Source organism: Anoplopoma fimbria, chromosome 13, assembly GCF_027596085.1.
Source record: "Anoplopoma fimbria isolate UVic2021 breed Golden Eagle Sablefish chromosome 13, Afim_UVic_2022, whole genome shotgun sequence".
NCBI lineage: Eukaryota > Metazoa > Chordata > Actinopteri > Perciformes > Anoplopomatidae > Anoplopoma > Anoplopoma fimbria.
This window is the reverse complement of record NC_072461.1, coordinates 5,670,126-5,694,846: the sequence shown is the minus strand read 5'-3', so window position 1 is coordinate 5,694,846 and position 24,721 is coordinate 5,670,126. Positions and strand designations below refer to the sequence as shown.

At 40.2% G+C, this 24,721-nt stretch overlaps 1 protein-coding gene across 1 annotated transcript in view; it reads left to right on the top strand.

The window, feature by feature from the left end:
- Window positions 1-24,442, top strand: part of pdlim5a (PDZ and LIM domain 5a) — a 54,537-nt gene extending 30,095 nt beyond the window's left edge. The window contains exons 4-12 of the mRNA XM_054611359.1: window positions 354-760; window positions 4,880-5,052; window positions 5,304-5,340; window positions 17,189-17,271; window positions 19,913-20,114; window positions 21,794-21,974; window positions 23,607-23,727; window positions 23,968-24,083; window positions 24,291-24,442. Coding sequence (XP_054467334.1) covers window positions 354-760; window positions 4,880-5,052; window positions 5,304-5,340; window positions 17,189-17,271; window positions 19,913-20,114; window positions 21,794-21,974; window positions 23,607-23,727; window positions 23,968-24,083; window positions 24,291-24,380 — 1,410 coding nt within the window. The 3' untranslated portion in view covers window positions 24,381-24,442. The remainder of the gene's footprint in view (window positions 1-353; window positions 761-4,879; window positions 5,053-5,303; window positions 5,341-17,188; window positions 17,272-19,912; window positions 20,115-21,793; window positions 21,975-23,606; window positions 23,728-23,967; window positions 24,084-24,290) is intronic.
- The last annotated feature ends 279 nt before the right edge of the window (window positions 24,443-24,721 follow it).

Below are 24,721 nucleotides of genomic sequence, written 5' to 3'. Positions count from 1 at the left end.
CCCTTCTGAAACGATTTCATACACACATTTTTGCTGCATGCAACCTTATTCTTAGTTTAAGTAGGTGTGTTTTTTCTAATGTTGCTACATTTATTTTTGTATTGTAAATGAGTTAAGTATACTGATGCCTCCCTATCCCCAGAAAACTCTCAGAACATATTTACAGGGTCTATACTAAGTGATTTTTTCCCAGCTACTCCTAAATTGAATCAAACTGTATTAAAAAGACAGATGTTAGGCTTTATGCTGCATAAAGTCAATGGGACACAAAAATGTTACCTGAGAGGCATCAGTATAGCGTGTGCTGTGTGGTGATTTGTTTTTGTCTGCATGCTCTTCTCTAACGCCGCTAGGATGACAGATCAGACATCATAAAACCAGTGGCCCTCACCCATCCCCCTTCACCACTCCATCCCCACGCTCACTCCTCCAGCCCCTCCACCGTCGGCTACAACAAGGCCCCCAGATCCTACGGGGGCTGTGCATCAGAGAGCGAATACCCACCTTTCATCCCATCCCCATCCTCTGCCTTCACTCCTGCCTCCTGCAACACCTCTCCCTTTCCTCCTCCTCCACCTCCTGTCTCTTACCCATCCTCTTCCTCCTCATCCTCCCCCCCTGTGCTCGTTGCGCCCCAGCCATCAGTGTATAACACACCCATCAACCTCTACTCCACTGAGAACGCATGTGAGGTGGCTATGGGGCAGAGGAGGGGCCTGCTGGAGAGTCAGGGTGGAGCCTTGCCTTTGCAGTTTAATGGGTGAGTGGTGTTCTCTCCAGCAAATCCAACTAATGAATCACTTCTCTGCATTTCATCTACCTCCCACTCTCTGCATCTTGGTTCTGTTCAAGTTCTCAAATGGGAGATGAGATATTCCTTGGCCTGTCAAATGTCAACTATATATTTTTGGCGTCTTTCCAAGGTTAAGTCAAAGTTTATGATCCTGACTGGAAATTGTTTATTCCACGCAGCTTGCTGATCAGGCTCGTCAGACTCCAGCTTTACAATTTTGAAATATTTTCAAAGATTTTCTACATCATTAAATCAGACTCACATGTCTGTTTGGTGTTTAAAAACATATCAAAATACTTCACTGCACATTGTAATGAGATCCACGGGTTGAGTTGAGCAAGCTGAGTCTAATTATGACGCCTCTGTTCCTGAGTTTTTATTAAAGTGTTGAGAAAAGTGACAGTCACAACTTTGCAATATGGTTTGGTTGCCATTTACCAAAAAAATGACACCAAACAGAAATACTGTCAGTTATTTGTGTACAATGTCATGTTAGAGAACTTCTATTACTACTGTACCCGTCTGGCAACACTGATGTGTAAGCAAACCAAAGTGGGTTAATGTACCATTTGTTATATAATGTCTAATAGCTGGGCTCTAGCGATGGAAAACTGGATAATTGATGGACTTTGAATGAGCATTTAGCAGTCCATTAAAATAAGGGTACATGATGAAACATTACTTTAAGTTTTTCTAGGTTGAAATTTAGGATTTCAACGTACAGTTTACTTAAAGTTATAATAATAACTTTATTTACATAGAAAATAAAAATAGAAAAGATTTTATAGAAAAGATAAGAATCCCTGGGAAGATGGCTGTATATATTTGTACTCATATTAACACATACCTATTTGCCATGAAACAAAAAAAAAAGTACTCACTCTCTCACTCCATTTTGTTTGTGAGGGCATTTTTTACTTTCATTTTTTCAAAAAGGATTCAAGATATTTAAAAAACAACAACATGACTTTGTGAAAGTACATCCCCTCTACTGTTATTTGTATGGACGTCAGGTGTTTGAAGGCAGCAACGCATTTAAAACACACATATGGTTACTGGCACTTGAAAATAATACAGCTAATACTTTCTACTCACTCAGCGCCTCTCTCTACATAATTCCCACCATCAGTTTTTCCCCCCTACATTTCTGCCTCAACCCCACTCTCCTCTCTCAAGAGGCATAGTGAGTATAACTATGCTGCAATGCTATTACTGACTGTGTATATATAGCCCGCGTTAGTAACTGGAGCTGTGTGGCATTCTCTTTGCTCTAAATCAATGCAGGTTTCAGCCTTGAATCCACGTAGATTTACACAATCACTGTTTCTCTTCACAGACTAACACACTTTCCACATTTTCATTTACTAGTTCATTCATTTTTTCAGTGATTCAGTTCAAAACAAAACAAGGGATGGATGTTTTTGATTTATTGCACCCAAGATACCAAATGAACTGAATATGCTCCTTTTATGACTTCATTTTAATTGTTATGTTCTCTCCGTGCTCTTTTCTGTGGGCAACAAAAGGATCAGTGGTTTCTCTTTCGGTGACACTCAGCAGACACCAGTGATCTGCACAATATAATCTTACACCATGCAGCTGTGCTCACGCACACACACACACGCACACACAGACACACACACACACACACACACACACACACACACACACACACACACACACACACACACACACACACACACACACTAGCTGCCATTGATTTGAGTACATAGCTTTCCCAAAAATGTAATTTAATAGCATGGGATACTTTAATAAAGTAACATCTAGATCTATCTTTTGTATTTTTATGACTTAAACTTTCTTTCCTCACTTAACCATTTCCGTCTCAATGTTCTTCTAATTTTTTTTTTTTAATCTTCTTCGCTTATATTCCCAGTCAAGGATTGTTCAACAACTACAATAGTTTAATAACTGTCATCTATAGTAAATGTCAACAGGTTCAGGTTCATATTGTTGGTTTATTCCAGTATCACTTATTCCATCCATTCTTTTTAATCTATTGCTGAGGTGACAATGTGAGACAGCATGTGTGTCCTCTTTGCGTCGTGCTTGCCTGTTTGCATGCTGTACTGTAAAAGAGCTGTGTGGTTCGTTTCAGAGGGGATGTTTTTGGCAGCAGACATGTTTTTACTGAAAATTGGCCAGAATCTGGACATGTCAATACTCTGTCTTTCTCCCTTCCTTTCAACTCTTATCTTTCCGCTTTGCAGACTGCCGCATCTCGTCAAGTCACAAAGTTAGTCTCTGAAGCATGCCAGGTTATGAGTGTGTCAGCCTGCCTTCCTTTTTATTCCTTTACCTCTCTCTGTACCTGTGTGTCTACTTTATCATGGCAGCTGCATGCATTTGATTATGATTTTACTGCAGAGAATGATTCTTGAAAGCAATGTGTCATCGTTCATTTGGCTTATTTTCATGTTTGAATTATGCAACAACTGCAGCACACATGCATTCAGCTAATTAAAGTTTTGTGTGTTGATCATGCAAAAATAATATTTTGACAGACTGGTACACACGCACACACACACACACACACACACACACACACACACACACACACACACACACACACACACACACACACACACACACACACACACACACACACTGTCAGACACTTCCTGTATAACTGTAAGTGTGTGACGAGACTCGCATACAGCCGTCAACACTCCCACACTCACATAGCTGCCAATGTGACAAGAATGTGTTGAGAGACACTCATAAATCAGTTTGCTAGGTGAGTGTGTTGGTGGGTAGGTTTATTTATAGGTAATGTATTGACAGCAGGTCATGAAAAGTCTTCAATGCCCATCTGTGTGTGTGTGTGTGTGTGTGTGTGTGTGTGTGTGTGTGTGTGTGTGTGTGTGTGTGTGTGTGTGTGTGTGTGTGTGTGTGTGTGTGTGTGTGTGTGTGTGTGTGTTTGTCTTAAGAACAGATTTATTGACAGCCAATTAGTAATGGGCCGGTCAGCTCCCTGTTGCCATGGACAACCGTAGATTCACACACATTTACTGTTCATAGGTTTATAAAAGCTCAAACGACACATGTTAATTCAATACTTATCAATACAAACAAATAATTATTAATCATGTTTTAAAAAAATAATGAATTATGATATACTTCTATAGAAAATCCCAGACAATCCAGCAGCATCACCATGTGGTTGAAAACAGAACTGACTTGTATTTAGAAACTGGTGATGTCACCAAATGTCTCCATGGATATTTTGACTTTATGTTTTGCATGCATTGGTAGTTGTCTCGCATTGGTAGTTGTCTGCTTTTTAAAATTTTCTAAAGCTATATTCTTCTACTGCCTGCTTTTAACACTTCCTTTTGATTCTTTTTAAAATAATGTAATTGATTCATCGAACTTCTCCTCCTCTTTCTCTACTTTAATACTTTTAGTGGACCTCACAGCATTTTGAAGTAAGTCTTTTCAGATTGTGTCTTTATAACTGTGAATGTTGCTGGTTTATTTGTTCTGCCTTTATTCAGTCTATTTCTCTTTTCTTCTGCCCTACTTTTCTCCGTCAATGTTTTATTTCTTTCAGAAAACCACCGCCACCAAGGTATCAGATTGGTTCAGACCAAGACACTAAATGCATTTAACAAAGTGCGGTGTGATTTTTATCCCCTTTGTCTTCTAATAAGCACAAATTGTGGGTGATTATTTTTACCGTGTGCCACATTGCCACCGAATGTAACCTGCAATCTAAACAGTTATACCGTTCCTCTAACTGTGTGTTAAACAATGAGAATACATGTAATGTATATCAGTTGAATTCCTTGGTTAAAAATTAACCACCTAAAAAGACTAAACATGTCTCACAACTCTGATGGACAGAGCTACTTACTTGGAGTAGTACGTCTAGGAGTATAAAATGTTTATTGGATCCTGCAATATCAAACTTTTCACTTAAGTATGCTTTAATGCCGTCAAGGAAATTACATCAGTCTACATTTCTATTACTTTGATAAATTATACAAGAGAGAGAGAGAGAGGATGTAAATTTAAAAGTATATTTGCTGATGTCCTCCATCCTGTTCTACCCTGCCCTTCCAGAGTTCCCAGGAAACACATTGTGGACACAGACATCCAATTTTACCATGTGCCCACTCATGCTGATGCCAGCAGGAAGCGCATAACGGAGGACACAGAGGACTGGCGCCCACGGAGCGGGACAACCCAGTCGAGGTCTTTCAGGATTCTGGCTCAGATCACCGGTACCGAGCGTGGTACGTTACTCACCAAAGTGCACACAGTGACGATGTTTGCATCAAAGACTGGATCATACCCAGTCTTTTGTGTAAACACTTTGCAGTCATTACCCAGTCTTTTGTTAGTGCACCTGAGCTAAGGACTCAACACATCTGAGCACGGGGCAACCTCCATACATAGGGCGAACAAACATTGCAACACCATCATTTCTTTCTAAATCAAAAGCTCATCATTTTCTTTAATGGACTTTCTATTATTCCCCTTTTAGCTCAAGAAGAGGAAGCTGACGCAGCCAAGAAGACACAGTAAGTGCAATGAAACTTTTTACTGTGGTTTTAATAGCCCCAGACTCCCTATCATCGGTTTTTGTATCGTTGTTTGTATGAATAAGTGCATTGTGTGGATTAACAATAAATTTCATCTTGTTATTTGTTTTTACCCACTCAGTCGGGTGCCTCTAACATATAAAGGCCCTGTTTACATACAGTGGGTACGGAAAGTATTCAGACCCCTTTAAATTTTTCACTCTTTGTTTCATTGCAGCCATTTGCTAAAATCGAAAAAGTTCATTTTTTTTCGCATTAATGTACACTCAGCAACCCATCTTGACAGAAAAAAACAGAAATGTAGAAATTTTTGCAAATTTATTAAAAAAGAAAAACTGAAATATCACATGGTCATAAGTATTCAGACCCTTTGCTCAGTATTGAGTAGAAGCACCCTTTTGAGCTAGTACAGCCATGAGTCTTCTTGGGAATGATGCAACAAGTTTCTCACACCTGGATTTGGGGATCCTCTGCCATTCTTCCTTGCAGATCCTCTCCAGTTCTGTCAGGTTGGATGGTGAACGTTGGACAGCCATTTTCAGGTCTCTCCAGAGATGCTCAATTGGGTTTAGGTCAGGGCTCTGGCTGGGCCAGTCAAGAATGGTCACAGACTTGTTCCGAAGCCACTCCTTTGTTGGCTTGAATACTTTCCGTACCCACTGTACATAGAGCATCATAAGATCTGGCTGCAGATCTCTTTGGCGCAGTTCTGGCAAATGTCCTGATGCTGTGTGGCCTCTTCCTGTCTCGACGACAAAGAAGGGATCACATTTAAGCCATTGAGTCAAAATCCAGATCTCTGTGCATTGTACAGTATGTCCATTTTTAATTGCACCAAAAAGTTCAGAATGCACTTTTAATTAAATTCTCCTCCGAGATTTCTAAAGGCTGATTTTAAATGTTGTCCTTACCTATCAAAGTGTAACTCCATGTGATGGTTTGTTCATTTGGTTGTGGATGTGACTGCCTTGCAGTGCTGCATGCCATAATCTGTGATTGTGATGTTGACGATCATGGCTGGACCGTTGCTCTTGTTGTCAGTGTGATGTGAGTGATCCATTGGCTATCCATTGCTCTTGCTGGTTTGTGGCGTTACTCGTGATCGCCGAGTGTCTGTGATCACTTGTGTTAACATGCTGAAAATCCTGCTGTCTGTGGGTGTTGTTGCTTCATGGTTGAATTCATTCATCATTTTAGTCCATCCTGGCCATGATCCATGGGCTGCATTTAGACCCAATAACACAGAAGTTAAAGCTGCAGTTGGTAACTTTTTTTAAAAATAACTTTTTATCATATTTGTTCAAACTGTCACTGTATCCTGTCAGTAGTACATGAGACAGATCATCTGTGAAAAAGTCAGGTTTGTCTGCTTTGTCATTTTATGGCAATTACAAGGTTTTCTCCTATTTTAGTGAACAATTTAGCTGTAAAATAAGAAAGTTGTCTTGGTTTTTCTCAAACTTTCTCATTTAACAGCTAAACATCACACACTTCACATCTCCACCCCATCAAAACCTTCCCTGTCTATTATCAGCTTCTTGTTTGTGCCAACAGCCCTCTCCGTATCATCAGGCTTTCCTTGGGGCATGGCTTACACTGTTTCTCAGAGCAGACTGCAGGGCAACTACTCTACTTTTCCTAAATCCTTATTTTCTCTCTTGTTTGGTGTGTTTTTCTCTTCTTTTCTCTCTCTTCCTGTGATGGCAGAGTGAACAAGACCACCACTCGGATGGTGATTGGTCCTAAGTACAACGAGCTGAGAGACTGGCACCATGGAGTGTCTGCTCGCACCCTCAATGTCCAGTAGACTGTGCGTGTGTGTGCTTGTTTGGGGGGGTTGATCATCTACCTGTGTATGTGTGCACTACATCAGTTTGACTTCTGGAGATGGTGGTTCATGACTTTGACTGCTGAAGGGATAAAAGCGTATGGACATGTGGAAATAAAGCAAAGAATACTGGAGTGAAAGCTTCAAAGGAACTGGTCAATATCATATAATATATGGTGTGTGTGTGTGTGTGTGTGTGTGTGTGTGTGTGTGTGTGTGTGTGTGTGTGTGTGTGTGTGTGTGTGTGTGTGTGTGTGTGTGTGTGTGTGTAAGGGTTAGTTGTCTGCCTGTGTATGTGTGCACTATATCGATTTGACTTCTTGAGGTTGTGGTTCATGACTTTGATTGTCAAAGTGATAAAATCTTATGGACTTAAAAAAAATAAAGGAAACAAAGCAAAGAATACTGGAGTGAAAGCTTGCAAAGAAACTGTTTCTGTGTGTGTGTGTGTGTGTGTGTGTGTGTGTGTGTGTGTGTGTGTGTGTGTGTGTGTGTGTGTGTGTGTGTGTGTGTGTGTGTGTGTGTGTATGTGGGCTTGTCCTTCACTGTTTCTTTATGTGGCTGCTCTGCGCTGGCCCTATTCAGACCTTTAATGGAGTGTTGCCACTCCACTGACTCCAGTCATAAAGGTATACTGCTGCGTAAATACTGACTTATTAGTGTGTTGACCTCATTATACATGAATTTGGTTTTGGTCAAAGCATTTATATGCTTGTTTTCTGTGTAGTGAATTCATTAAACCAGAGGTATCTGCACACTAATAAGCAATTAAACATTTAGTTGTATAGTTATGATAAAGTATTGAGCTGAAAATGTGTCACCAGCCAAGTATTTGTGTGTGTGTTTTTACACACAAATACTCGAAAGACAAGTAATCCAGAGTTTTCTATTAAATAGGATCTAATTTAATACTATGCAGTTGTCAATCTGCATCTCTGCCTATCTCAGACTTCACTCTAAATAATGTATCGTCTTCCCTAGAGATATATAGTACATACACAGACTCTACATACTGTATATTACACAGTATGAGCTGGCTGTGCTGGAGACAGTACACAGGACCGGTTCCCACGGTGGTGAGAAAAGGCAGACAACATTTTAATGGATCTCTCAGTCTATATTCATTCTTAAACATGATGATTCATATAAATCACACAAACTCAAATGTGTAAATAGAGAAACCCTGCAGCATAATCTGGAAGTCTGCATACAGCTAATGAGAGAGATGCCAAACTGCCAGTCCCACTCTTTACAAATGCAGTACATCACTGCACTGCTGTTTCCTCTTGGTCTTTTGTACCACTGCAGTGTAGATGTGGCAAAAAGGGAAGGTGTGTGATTTGGAGTAAGAAGTATATTTCTAAGATCATTGAGTATAGCAAATCTGGTGTTGGTCTGTCTGCGCAGTGCATTATAGATAAAGTAATGGAAGACACTTCAAACCTATTCAAAAGCTTTAATGGCTCTATTGTATCTGCTGGCATTGGAACTCTTTTTTTCATAAAAACAGTGTCTTGGAATTTGGTGGCATTTGAAAAATAGGAAAAGATTTCAACTCCTAATGCATGTTAAAAACCAATAACTTTTTAACATGCTTTATATAATATATATTATGCTATATATAAAACCAATACTTTTATTGCTATGCTGCTGTAATGTAAACAGACCGTCCAGATAGTTGCTGAAAGACATTAGTATGGTATAAGGTATATGTAAGTCAGGAAGGCTCTTTTCAGTGAGCAGGTTGTTCAGCTTTGATGGTGTGCAAAGTGACTGTATAAATGTTATCAATGCTTGCAATGCAAATATATATTTTTTGAGGCCCTTGCCATGTAAAATATGTCTCTAGTGCCTTTACATTTATTTCAACCCTATGTTTACTTTCTGCAGATTTGATAATAGTTACTTCCTTGGAGATTGTAATGGTGTTTCATTTCAACAGCTAGACAATTGGTGGCTGAAATGTATCTTCTTGAGTTGAACTAAAAACCCACTATTATTTAACGCTGTAGCTAATAAAATGATGACCTGTTTTCCTTGTCTTCCTTTCTTTCTGTCTTTGGTGTCCCTTTCTTTCCTTCCTTTCTCCCCTCATTCCTTAGTTCCTCCACTCTTTACTCTTCTAGTTGTCTCACTGAATCAGAGACAAACAGCGGGGAGGTCACGTATCAATGGTATAAATCATCATCTAAACCTTATGACACTTTTTTCCACCTTTTCACCTGTCACATTAAATTGTCCCGCAACACAGCACTTCCCCTTTTAAAGAAAACGGCAGTCTCAAAAAAGGCTTTTTAATGTGATCACAGGTACTAACTAACCATGTCTAGTCTTTGGTGTTCACAGATGTGGCTAAAAATGATTGATGCCTTACAAACTGAAGTTTAATACACTGGGATTTTGCAAGCTATAACACTGATTTCACATTAGAGCATTTACTGATCATTGTCACGCCTCCACTATAACAAACACCTTCTTCAATCCAAATTATATATTTGAAATTCATCAAAAAACTAAGTACTATTATGGTCTGCTATCTGTTATCTGCCAGTGAGCGATCCCCAAAGCATCAATCCTCTGACCAAGTAGAGGTTTCACTCTCAGCCTTCAGTGGACTGAATGATGCAGGAGCCACAAACACATCTGATCACAGTGACCAACCACAGCCACAGGTGGCTGGCTCATCAGCTAATCAGCAACGGCCAGAGGAGGGCGCTACAATCCCCAACTCTTTCCTCATTTCAGAACCCAGCAGCTTCTTAAAAACTCAACATGAAGAGAGCAATGGCTCATCTACAACACCCCTCCACTTAGTTGCCATCCCAATGACATATTCAAGTTCTTTCAACATGTTGTGTCAAATACAGCCAACCCATTTGTCTAATATGAAATATCCATTTGCTCCAATGTTGGTACCTTTAACGCACACTAGTTCAACCCTAAGCCCAATACCCTCATGTCAAGCCCAAAGGCCAAATAACACGTCTCTTGATGCAATGTTAATGCCAGCACACATCCCACATTTTCTTGAACCAAGTCCTGTTTTTACTCCAGCATCCTGTTTACCTGTTTCTAGTGTATTACCTGCTCAAGGACTTTACTTGTCACATGGTAGCGACTCCTCATTAGTTCAAAACCAAGAACCTGAGGCTTGTTCTGATCCTGGCCCTGTTCTCAGACCAGCTGCTTCAGATGGTGCAGTTCCAGAGCCACCAGGCTTTCAAAAGCCCACAGATAAAAGGTACAATAGGCTTGGGATGTTTTATTAAAGCTGACAGTATTACACTACAATGCATAATAGTTCCAAAAAAGGATTAGACTGTAATCATTTTTTTTTTTTAACTTTTGCTGCCATGGTCTAGCAATTCCTCTGCGACACCACTAGAGGACAGCATAGACTCAAAAAACTCTGAGTGCAGAGATCGTTGTACTGATGATGATGGTGATGACCACGAATTACATAGACAAGCTACCAAGTGTCTGAAGGCAATGCAAACTCAGATTGACCTTTCTCCTCAACACAGGTGCTGCACAACACTTAAAAATAGTTGATACACATGAAGTTAACTTTTCAGTGACAGGTCATTAAATTGCTTCCCCTATCTGTGCAATCTTTGTGTCTGTATGTCTGTCCTCCCAGTTCTGCAGCTCAAGTCAATACTCATCTATCTCATATATCAACACGTCATCATGTTCTTTCTACCAAACCAGTCAGGTACAGTGTTACTTAAATATTGCAAGAGCTACAAATTTGTTCACTGTTAGGAGGAACGATACCAATCTGCCACAATTACTGAAACAATGTTTTAGTCATTTTTTCAGTTTTTTTATGGACACATTTAATTTCACTTTGGTAAACAGGAGGGAGCTCTTGTCAAGTCCTCTGGCCTTCCTGCCCAGAGCAGCCCCCGCCCCCTCCTCTCACCCCCAGTGCCCCCAAACAGCCCACACAAAACGCACAACCGGAGCAGAGAAGGCAAGTGCAGGCGAGGTAAACAGAGTGTGCCTGTGTTGTGTGTGTGTGTGTGTGTGTGTGTGCCTCACCCTGAAAGTATCCTTCTGTGTACAATGACCTCTATCTTTAGGCTTTAATTGACTACTTCTGAAACCCTTTTTTCTTTCAATCTTTTTTACACAATCGACATCTTGGTTACATCACGATTTCCCTTTCCTCCTCTGCCTCCTCTCTTCCTCAATGTGTCATCACCTTGTCAGAACAACTTATCAGAGCAGTCCTGGGCCTCCTGAGAGAGCAGCGTCTCAGCGCTTATTGGACGCCCTGTTAATCACCCCTATCGCTCAAGCTCCGCCACTACGTTTGAGGAAGAAAAAGAAGAAGCGTCGCAGCGTCAGTGAGCTGCACCTGTCCAAGAACAAGAGGTAGACGGGGCAGACCTGGACTAAAACTAGCTTTAACTTACTTGACTGCTATAGAATTACTGTGTTAAGTTTAAAAGAATTGAGAGCAATCATTATTAATCAGCAATATTCATATTGTTATTGATGTGGTCTGAAGTCTTTTAAATACAGTTTTGTCCATGTCTGAGTCCAGGAAAGACTGACAATAATATAACAACCTACTTCACAAATAATATGATATAACGTGTGGGGACTCATTCACTCATTGATATACACCAATGTGATGGGATGCATGAAGTTTCACATATTAAAACTCGAACTAATTTCAACCATGAAGACGACTAAAGGAAAGAAAATGTTGTTATATATTCTATTTGTTGTACAATTTGACTAATGTAATTATTTGTTTTTTAATGGTAGACGTATCCCTAATTTTATCACGTAGTTGAAACAACCCGTGAGTCCACTGGACATGCCATTCATTGCAGTGAACAAGCTGTGTTTGGTCTGAGCATGCCAACACCAAAAGACACGCTCCATATGTCTCTGTGGAGACAACTCGTGACATTCTGTGGCCACTGTGAAACAACTTGGCAGCATCACACACAGATCAGTCATTGGCTAGTGGACACAACTGTACACATATAAACCGTGAAGTATGTAAAGTGTGTGCGTGAGGGAGAGTTTGAGTGGGTGGATGTCTTTGACATTGTGTGTGCGTGTGGATGGTATAGTGTGCGAGGATTGAATGCGATCCAAAGAATATCACAGTGCTGAATTATAGACCATCTGTTGTGTGGTGGAGAGAGCTGCTGGACAGCAGTCAGCTATGTTAATGGCCATTTGTTCAATGTTCAAACCACACCAACACATTTATGAGATGCATAAAACAAGTTCTGGTGGTAGCTACAGTACACAAGGGGTTACTTCTTAACATATGTAAACAGTTGGGGGACTGAAATGTACCCTTTTTTCCTCATTATCCCTTAATATCAGCAAACAAGACGTCTCATTATTAGACGGTAGTGCTAAAATTAGACTTCAGATAAGATATAGACAGGAAAAACTAGAAAGGTGCTTTCAGTGGAGTGCAGATCTCTACAAGGTGTGTCTGCAACGACCACTGCTGGATTGTTTGATTGAATGAATACAATTTCCACAATTGGTCAATCCACCGTGTAGACACCAATGGCCTTTAAGGCTTCTAAAACACACTTCATTCAAACTTAAGGCATTCAGTTCGAAGCCATCTTATTAGACACGTTGTTCAATCTTGCCATAAACAAAATTGAACTCGCCAAGCAGCAGCTGAGTGGTGGCAAGGTAGTGTGTGTACTGGTAGTTCCATCTGTGGTTAGCCAAACACACCGACCAAACCAATAAAAGTGGGCCGTAGAGCAGCAGCGGAGAGGTATGCAGCAGTGTGTTGCTGCTATTTCCAGTAGCTGTTAGCCAGCCAAACACACCACATACTGTTATCCCCCCGATGTGGTCGTAGAGTCAGAGATGGGGGGTTGGAGATGCGCTCAGCTTTGTGATCACTAGCGGCTCCTTCTGGCCAGGACACGGTTAACAGTAGTGAGTGAAGAGTCAGAAAGAAGTTAGCATCCGTGAGCATGGAGCCTTCAAAAGGGGACCCAAAATATAATGCAGTTTTATGCAGCAAAATGCGAGATAGCCGTGGATAGACACAGAGGTGCACACTCACTCGCACAATCCTCCTGGCAGAGATAACAACAGAGATGCAGAGCAGAGGCGAATGTGGTGATACATGATTTTAAATTTCAATTTTTGCACTGTATTTATGAAAAAAGTGTAGAATACTGAGAGAGAACAGGAGAGACAGTTAAAAAGAAAATAAATGTCTTCCTCTCTCCCTCCCTCCTTCCTCCCATCCCTCTTTAATTATCCCTTCAGTTAACAAGGTTTCATATGTGGCCCAGTGCGTCCATATGGTCAAATCTCTAACTGCTACTATTGAATCAGAACAGCGGGGCCTCCATTAATCAACCAATCACAGTCTTGCAGAATACAATTAAGTTCCCCTATAATTGGCCTGATTGGTGGAGAATATTAACGAGCTGTGCTGTAATTGGCTCTAATGAATGAAGAACTGGGGAGCATCTTATTTCCTGCTCTACTTGTCACCTGTTGTTAGCCAATTACCAAAGCTAATGTAAATTAATGTTGTGAGCTGGTTCGCCAACATAATTAAAATAGATGGCACTATAGCCTTTAATCTCATAGAGCATTATAGCATAATGGGAATGAGGTCTTTCCTGCTCTTTACAGGACCGTTCTGCTTGATAAGTTTACGCCAGCTGATGCTCTTGTTTCTGTTTCAGTAAAGAGAAAAAGTAAAGCTAATGTCTTAGTATGGCCATGAATAGAAGTGGAGCAAATTAAAGTACAATAACTTAAGTACAGAACTACAAGCAGGGGTGGAAGTGCTGTCGTTCATGCAAAATTGTTGGCAATAGTTAGAATGAAATTGTATGATTTAATTATCAGTATTTATTTATTTGCACTGTTTGTATTGTTTACAATTTACTGAAGACTTGACTTATATATGTATATGTATATATATACATTTTATTTTGATTATTTTGGTCGTTGGTACCCTTGAAATATATTTATATAATTCTTATGTCAACACCTTTCACTTTGCTTTCTTCACTACTTTTGTACATAACAGTCCTGTCTCTTCAGCTTCATTTGCCCAGTTTTGTTTCCCTCTTTCCTAGCTGTTATTCTATTTCTGTGTAAGTAAATCAAGAGACATGCAAAAAAATAAATAAAAAAAGAGTCAAAGTCCTTACAAGAGCACATGTGCTTGTCAAATAAATCTGATTCTGAAATGATGGCTAGTTAGCACTGTCTGCCTTCTGTCTATACTTCTCATTCTGGCTATAGACCTAAAAAGTTAGTATTTGCTCCTCCTGTCAGACACATGGTATCCAAAATGATAAGCATATAATGAAAATGAAGAGAGATGTTCTGCAGTGTGACAGTCTGTTTCCTACAGAGAGTACTTAGATCAGGACTGTATCGGCCAAAGGCTGGTTAGCTGGAATCAATGCTAACACAACTGTCCGCAGGGTACATTTATCACAATCTTTGTCACTGCAGCTTGTGTGCACATTGTTTCACATTGTTTATATTCATCAGATGGCTTTTCTAACCATCTGCCCATTCAGTTAAGATTATTTGCATTTGACAATAACAACTACTAAGGGTGGGGTTGACATTTTGGACAGTTAAATATAACCAACTATCTCTGTCACGCTTTATGTATGTTTCTTTTATATTTCTGTGATATTTTTTTCTTCTCACACCAAAGGGTGTCTTGGCATCAGTCTGCCACAGAAGAGGGAGACCCTCTCTTCTCTTCTCCCGTCAATGCTGTCTATGTCTTTAGGTAAATGTAAAGTCTCCTCTCCTTTCATTGTGAGTTCTACATTTGACCACATATCCCAAAACTGCTATTCCAAAATACTTATTCAGAAAGCATGAATTGATGATGTTGGAGGTAGTCCTGGGTGGTAAACCAAGTGAACTCTCTGTAGGGACCATTTGATGTTATGGATCATGGCAGAGTCAGGGAGGGCAGCTAATACACATGGCATCTGCTGAGGTGGAGCTAGCACACAGACATGCGCAACATTCTTCCTCTATCTTTTTCCTTTTGCCTATGGATTCAACTCATGGTTTCTATTACTCTCTCTCATTTCTACTCTTTCACTCTTTCTCACTCACACAAAACAAGCAGGCAAAACTTAACGTAACTATGACTGCAGTTGCCATAATACTTCTCTCCCATGAGTCCCCGAACAGCCAAGCACAAGGGGAAGACAGCGGTGATCCAACAGTTGGCATCGGCTACAATTATGCATTATGGGTGTAATATGTCTGGAGAGAGATTGCTGGCCCACCCAAGCTCCTCAACTGGCATAGATGAACACACACACACACACACACACACACACACACACACACACACACACACACACACACACACACACACACACACACACACACACACACACACACACACACACACACTTGATGTTACTCATAGAGAGGTTATTCATTTTGCATCATAGGGCAGTGGAGAGTTTGAGGCTCTGGGGCCACATTTGATTGAAGAGCAGAGACATTTTGCTCCGTTCCACCGTGATAGGTGGACGAGCTCTGGCATATCTGCAAGGAAAGGAAGTTAAATGGAAAAGGACTTTCACAGCCTGTCTCTGTGTGTTGTTGTTTTTTTTTTTAAACAAACCTGCAAAAAAAATTCTATTCAATAAGAGAACAAAAATGTTTTTCTCCTGGAAAAAGTATGTAGATCCAACACAATGGTGTGCATTGCACAAAGACCAACTTAACCAAGTCGAGAAAGTCTGCCTCATGAGGGTGTGTTTCGCTTATAGACACATGTTTTGTCCTGCAAGTGAACAATTTTGGCCCAAGAGAGAATGTGTGACCTCAAAACAATATATATCTGCCGAAGAAAATTGTGTTTCCTTAGTACTCAAAACAATACCACGGATATTAAACATTTACATTTCTTTAGAGACAAAATGTGTCACCCTGTTCCACAGCACTGTTGGCTGAATACAAACTGAAAACCCACCATAGGCTCCAAATATCTATTTTGTGTTGAGAGCTGGTCCTGTGAGGTCATTTCCCTTCTTCTGTCACTTAAATTTAGTGTTCTGGCACTGTTTGATATGATCACTGCAAAATGTTACTGCAGAGTCCTCAACATTACTCAGCCTTTGACCCAAATGTAAATTTAGTTGTATTTCTTTGGGCGCATGAAACTGCAGCGGGGATTCATTCAGTTTGTCTCTTCATGACCTCAATGAAGCGTCCAAACTTGTACATTCAGATGAGACATTTGAAATAAAAAGGAAGGTGGCAACAATACCTGTAAATACGGTAGTTGTAAAAATATAGAAGTACTCCACTGAATAAGGTAAACTCTATACTCCACTATAAGAACTCTGTGTCCTCTCCATCATTAGCGCTGCCTGTCTGGGATCTGTCTACACCACATCTGGAATGAGCGCTTTATTTCACTCCACCGTAGTCCATTACTCTCTGTTAAGACATCTACATTGATATACTGGCATCGTTTTTGAATAGGTGTGCTGTATCGGTAGTGCTGTGCAAACCTACTCGTCTCCCGTCCATCATTAGGCCGGTGGCCTGGACTCTGTTCTGCTGTGAAAGTGGCACATGGGCAACATATTTGTGCTCACAAGTAGGAAGTGCACCATGAAGTTGAGTACTGTACTGTTTTGGCTGTAGCGGCATATTGTGTTGTGTTTGGTACCATATTTGTCTCCGCTCTGTCAGCAGGTAGGTGGTCTGGAATCTGTCTCACTGCATTTTGACAGGAACTTGAAAAATGAGACTGTGCTGGTGTGGTGTTTCTTTTTTCTAATGGCCATGGAAACAACATCTTTGTAAGACACAGACTGAGCAGGATTCAAATAGCAACCGTGTCTTTTGCAATTCAAGCAGTGCAAATTGAGTTTTATGTGCAGCGGCAATGGTTTCTGGTTTGTTTTCATTAAAATTAATTAAATCTCAATACCTATTAATTGATTTACATTTCCGTTTTTTCTTTCCGAGCAGTGATGAAGGAGAGGAGCCAGAACTCAACAGCCATGAGTCTGCAGTTGTCAAGACCATGATAAAAGGACCTGTTGCAATCCAGGGTAAACACAGTGTGTGTGTGTGTGTGTGTGTGTGTGTGTGTGTGTGTGTGTGTGTGTGTGTGTGTGTGTGTGTGTGTGTGTGTGTGTGTGTGTGTGTTTTCCACTTATGATAGCAACTTTAATGGTTTTTCATTTACTTCTTCCCACATTCACAAAGAGCAATGGTTACTTCAAGCTGTAATTTATCCAGTCTGTTGGAAATATATTTCATGGATCGAGGACCAAGCCACAATTGGCATGTCTCCTATTAACTGACCGAAATAAAATTTTGTGAAGACATTAAAGAATACAGAATGTGTTCATAAAAAATATGTTTCAGTGACTAAAATGCATTTTTGTTCACCGAGCCAATTGTTGCATGAAATCTTTTGAACAGTACATTACTGACTAAATTTCGTTGCCAAATCCAACAAAGGTACATCTGTTTGCCTGTGTGTGAGTTTCTTATACTCTAAGCATGTTGTGGTATTTTTTCACTAAACTAACTCGTGGAGAATGATCATATTAAGGTGCCTGAACTGTTTTCTTAGCATAAGTCACGTGAATGCTGTAGAGTCCCCAAAAATAGATCCCTAAAAATAAACTTTGAATTGAACTAAATTTTATTTTAAGTACGTATTTTGATTGATTCATGTATCCCCCTACAGTTAAAAATAATACTGTTTTTTTTTTCTCATACAACATTTTTTGGTTCCAAATCCTGGAATAGTATAAAACTGATTTACTGCTGTTAGATTGAATGTTGTTGCAGCCAGTTAGCGAGGGGAAAAGTGGCTTATTTTCCGTGCTTGAAGCGTGACATATGTTGTGAAATAGGTCATTGCAGACTTTCTTTTTCTTTTCTCGTCTTTTTCCTCTGTGGAAGCCCATTAAGCAGGCGAGAAGGCCCTGCTCTGCCTGTGGCGCCTTGCTTAGTCACACGTGCAGCAGCTCTACTCCGTTAGAAAGATAATATTTACTGAAGGGACCTGTCGGGAGTTATGAATAAAGTTTTAAAGGCAAGCCACAGAGCTGCAGTATAATGGCCCTACTCCATCTTCACTCAGCCCATAGATTCAGAGATATTCTGCTTATCGTGTACATACCAAAATATGCATTACATTTATTTGTGAATATTTATTTATGAAACTAACCTAATATGTTTAAACATTTACCCCATCTGTTCTGTCAGCTCTCTTCCTGATGTAACTGCCAATCAACAAAAATCATAAGATAGTCACTCACCCATGGACCCTGGCTTATCAAAATATACTAATAGCCGTAAAACGCCCTAGAAGCAGTAAGCCACTGATCCATTTACACAGATACATTATTTTAGTGACAAACCTACAGAGAATTATCACCTGAATCTGCAGCTCCATATGGATTTCAAAAACAGAGCTAACTACCAAGTTACCAAGCTACCAAGTTTGCTTGATCAACTTAAAAGGTGTTTCTTCTGCCCCCAAGTGGCCAAAAAATCTGTTATTGCAGGTTCAACCAGGTTAAACCTCTGGGTCTGAAAAGTGTCTCAAACTGCGATTCTTTCTAATTGTCTGCGGTGGAAAACTGTTTGCAAAAAGAGGTCCAAGAGAAAATGACCCTACTTCTGATTTATTATCTCACTAAACATTGTAAACATGAGTTTATGGTCTCAATAACTAGTTTCAAGTCTTCTTCATTACAGGATGATGTTCATTTGGTAAATGATAGTCCCATTTAAATAGAGAACAAAGCAGGGTATGCTTTAGGGGTTGGCTACCTTGTGATTGACAGGTCACTACAATGTCGTTGTCCGGTCTAGGAATTGGCCTTGTTTCCATCTTACAACTTAAACCCTTTCACTGTGTGTTTTCAGTCCATGAAACACCTAAAAATGTCTTCATGCGTTCAGCTGTACTTATTTCAACTCTTTAGTGTCACTTCTGGTTGCAAAAAAGCCAAGATGGAGACGGACAAAATGCCAAACAAAAGGTTCCAAATGGTAGTCCACAAATAGGTGACTTCAGGGTGACTACGTCCACTTCTTCCATACAGGTTTAACCTCTATTTTTTTTATTATTGCTCAAATGAATACCTTACAAGCCCCAACATTTAATGTAATGCTGGCCCCATTCCTAGCCCAAACAGACACACTTAAACATGGCATATTATGGTAAAGCCAAGCTCTAAAAGTAGCCCTCGCCTCAACATGCACACACATACAAAAACAAATCTCCTTCCACAGTGTGGGGATCAAAGGCCAAGCTACATGTTTAGCCAGGTGTGGGTCTGCGTTTAAGTAGAGGGAATGTCTAGGTGGTCTATGTGTGTGGGTGTATGTGTGTGTGCGTGCATGCACATAATATGCCATAGGAATGTGTCGAAGGTGGCGGGAAAGATTCAGGGAAGATTGATGTGGTGAATTCATGGTTGTGACAACAGTAGTCAGCCAGCTGCATGCACTGCCATGACACCTGCTGGGTGTATAGACAAAGAAGGTAGAGGTCAAATAACTTACACACCTGGAAAGAAAACACACACGCACACATGCACATTCATCCTTTGTGATGCTCTTAGTGCTCACTTTTTTTTTTTTTCATTTGTTTCTCCTTCCTTTTACCATCTCTTCTCCCTGTTCCGCAACAAGTATAACCTTTCATCTCTCCTCCATCTTCTTCAGGTCACGGTCCACGGACTGGTTTGATCACCCCTTCTTTTGGTATGAAGGGTAATGGAAGTGCCATCGTCCCGAGAGGTCCTGTCCCGGCCCGACCTTTACCTCAGCCCCACCCTAAAGATGAGGACACCCTGGTCCAGATGGCGGAACACATCCCTGCTGGGACTCGTACGCCCATGTGTGGCCACTGCAACATGGTGATCAGGTGAGGAACAAATAACGCGGCTAACAATGGAACGTAATTTATCAATTTAAGAATGACTTAAGGATCTCTGAAGGGACTATATGGATTATTTCAAGTTCAACCATTTTAACCAGGAACTCAATTAACCTACAGTGATCATTGTACAAGCATCATTCTTGGTAGAAATCTGCAGAATGGAGATATCATGAATGAAGAATATATGGCCTCACTCATCAGAATGGAATGAGGCTGTCATGACGATGTATTGTTAACATTTTGAGAGAAACAGTTGACATGCATGGTGTTTAGTTCTTGATGGCACAGCCTTCGGGATGCAACTCAGGGTTAAGTGTCTTGCCCAAGGACACATCATTACATGCTCATATGCTGCTTGTACAGGGATATAATAAAAAAAAAACAGGCAATCTCTTCCACTTGGCTGCACAGACATCAATTTGTACTCAAGCAAATTAAGATCAGAAAGGAAAACATGTCCACTTCTCAATTATTCATTGTCCCAGTTAGGCACTTAAAATAATTACATGGAACCCATCTCGAGTAAAGAATCTGTGTATGAAACTGTAGAACTGCAAAGATCTGACGAAGTGTAGATAAGGAGAAGGGGAATTAAGTTGCACCTGCAGTAGATCAAACTGTGGTGAAGTTGCACACCTACAGTATATAGACACACTGAATGCTAAACACACACACATACGCACACAAACACTAAATAGGCTGTTTCCAACTTCTCCTCTCTCCTGTTCAGTCTTTCCGCTTAATTATAGAGTTTATCTTTTTCTTTGTCTCTCGTGTAAGTCCACCAAGAGTGGCACACATCACCTCCTCATCCTCCTTCCTTCCTACTCTTCGTCTTCTCATGCCTAATCCAAATGTTATCTAACTTGTGTCACCTTACATGACATATCACTAAGGATATAGTGTAGCTCACATGCTAATGGAGGCCAAACCTGAGCCACTATCTGGGAAAGCTCAGATAAGCACAGCTGAGGTACTGTGTGGAGTAAATTAGTCTCTGTTGTTTTCCCACTTTACCTAATCATCAAAGTGGACAGTGCCAAGGCGCTGTCTGAGTGGACGCAGGGGATGATGGTAACAGTAGATATTTTGTGACGTCAACACATTGTATTTCCAAACTGTGTTCCTCTTTTCTGTAGCAACAGTAAGTGATCTAACTGGAATACTGATACAATGAATCCTTTAGTTGATCGAACAATATCGGATACTAATCATAATCATCACAATGCACATTTGGATCAATGTAATGACTCTGTTATAGGAAGAAGGAGAACAGGAAATATGTTGAGTTACCAAGAGACAGTTTGTAGAACTTATTTACTCACATAGTTATTCATTCATTTAGTCAGTTGCTCCCCGGGCGCTTCATTGTTATGGGTTAAATGCAGAGAAATAATTTCCCCATTGTGGGACTAATAAAGGATTGATTATTATTATATTATTATTATTTGCAGTTTGCCTATTTGCCCTCTAGTGGCTGTTTGTAGACATGGCAATGAAAACAAAGCACATTAACTTTATGACCTGTCAGCGTAACTGCTGAGCAATGTAGTTTACTTTGCATATGTACTTGCATTCATGATGAGGTATCATTATAATACAAGTAATTATAATAATCAGCCTGTGTCTCATAACTTTATCTCTTCTTGTCTTTTTTTCCAAAGAGGACCATTTTTGGTAGCAATGGGGAGATCATGGCATAAGGAGGAATTTAACTGTGCCCACTGCCGTACATCGCTGGCAGATATAGGCTTTGTGGAAGAACAGGGATGTGTCTACTGTGAACACTGCTACGAAGATTTCTTCGCTCCGACATGCAGCCGCTGCCAGGCCAAGATACTGGGGGTGAGTTGGTGTGTGTGTGTGTGTGTGTGTGTGTGTGTGTGTGTGTGTGTTTAGGTGTGTCTGTGTGCAGAGGTGAAGGCTTGTTGTACTTGTGTCTTGTCTGTTTTGTGATGGCCATTCAACAGAATGTACTGTACAGTTTAGATTTATTAACTCTTATCATTTAATTTTGTGCAAAAGACAATGAAGATGATAACTAAACTCTAGCATTACAGTGCAAGGAGAGATAACATGGGACATTTGTCTGAAGACTTTTAGTCGCTACCATTTACTTACTGTACAACTGACCTTTACATTGTGTATGTGCCTGTTTAAAACTCAACCACATGTTGTTTGGAGACCAAAGTCCTCTTCCTTCTTTCCATTCAGTGCAACCCTGACACACAGACCAACGTCTGCATTCATTTGTCTTACAGTTTTTGTGCTTCAGAATGATTTAACAGTTTGTTACATTGTGAAAAGACCGGTTTACAGCAACTAGATGTATCAGTTGAATTCTTAGACTTCACTGCTATGTACTTTTCCCACTATGGACCAGCTGCAGGTTTGAAGTGGGGAAATGGATGCATAAAGTTTGGTAGCCAACATGATTACTGTACCTGCAACACCTCCCAAATGTGAGATGTTTTACTTATTAATGATACAGAATAGATGTTCTTGATGTTTGCAGTTGAATCATCCTACTTCTTAATGTGAGTTTTAAAATAACTTATATATGGTCATACAAGGCTTTATTTCTATGTAATCCAGTTCTCTGTCTTCTTACTTTGTGTGTTAAGAGATAGTTTTATCAATTTGAGACCAATGAATAAAAAGGCAAATGTACAGATATAGACATCATCAAATGGTCACTTTTAGGGTCAGTCCAACCCCAAACACGCAAGATAAATGCTTAGGAGGCCAATGTAGGAAAGCTATAGGGAATTCCTATAGTGACCACCACTGAAACTGAGGAATGCGGTATATGTTCTGGTGTTAGGGGAATTAGGCTTAGAGGCCTCGAGGCTGCAGGTGTAGCATGAACCCAGAATGTCAGGAAGCTGAGATCTCTGCTCTCATAACAGATCTGACATTCATCCCTCACGTGTCCTAACCTCTTTAGCCTCTATCCCTTTCAACCCTCTATTTCTCACACATCTTCAACCAGCTTACAGCTTCTTATTAACCTGTTTTCTCACTCCCTCTCCCCTAATCCTTCATTTTACTGTGGCCCACCAACTTTCCATTGATTCCCTATCCTGTCTTGTTCTCACAGTATAAGGGTGGGAAAGAAAAGTGCTTTGTCTATTTTAAGCTGGGTCATGTGGCCCACAAGAAGAAAAAAACCCATAATATTTAATATAGAGGACAGACAGTAGGAAACGCTGTGCATTTCTGATAACAGACACATTTATCCATTATGATCAAGAATAGGTTGATAATAGAAATGTACTTTTTTGTTAAGATATTAAATGCACAGCAGTGTCACAAATAATCACGCAATAAGCAATCAACACGTCAGCATCCCACCAAAAGTCTCTGTTTCCTGGATCTCATTTTCCAGTTACTGTGACCAACTCACACAGAGACCTGTCCTCCTGATGAACTGCATGACGCCTCCAATTAACCACACTGTCTGCTTTGTTCTCCCAGGAGGTGATAAATGCCCTCAAACAGACGTGGCATGTCTACTGCTTTCTGTGTGCTTCCTGTCAGCAGCCAATCAGAAACAACACTTTCCACCTGGAGGAAGGAGAACCATACTGTGAACAAGGTGAGTGTTATAAGGACTCTGAACAAACCGCTTATTGGAAACAATGATCTTGCTGATGAGGCTGATGAAGGATGACTGGAAGACACGTGTAGCTCTCTGTTATGAAGAGACTTTTATTCTGGTGCCAACAATAAAAGAAAAAAATATATATATATCTGTAAAATAAAGAAAAACAAAGAAAATATTGATGATTTGTTCTGTGTAGTGTATGTCATGCCTTGTTGCTTTGTCGTTAAAAAGACTTCTACAGTATGTTTGGGACCTGCTGCCATGGCTGTGAGTTCCCCATTGAGGCTGGAGACAAGTTCCTGGAGGCCCTTGGTTACATCTGGCATGACACCTGCTTCGTCTGCACTGTAAGTGAAGGATTAGTATATTCACAGTGTAGTTTATTGAGAGATTCCTATCCATCTGACTGCACAAACGCAGGAGCAGATTCAAGGTCCCTCACAGTGATGTGATAAATGCACTTTCTAACATTTTTATCATTATTTTCTGAGTTTTCTGGACAAAAATACTTTTGTAACCTTTCTATGTGTGTGTATGTGTATCTTTTTCCTCAGGTGTGCTGCACCACTCTTGAAGGCAAGACTTTCTTCTCGAAGAAAGACAAACCTCTGTGCAAGAAACATGCTCACACACTGAAAATATGAATCTTGGACTTTTTTCACTACTTGGTAGATGGGATGGGAAGGCCTCTTTATAGTTCATGCAACAATAAAACTCAAGCAATACTCGCACAAGTATAGAGGTCAGAATAAGGGAAACATTGCCATGTATGCAAAAGTTAACTTGTTCTTGTCTCGGGACCCATTGTAAAACCTAATCTACAGTACTTTTCTCATGTGATTTCTACTTAAAGCAGCAACAGCTTGCAGTAAAGAATCACTGTTTTTACCAATTTTCACCACAAATATTGATTTTAATCTGCATTTTATTGGTTCATGCATCCGAAACAGTTTACCTACAAATGGTGATGATCACCAAAGTCAGA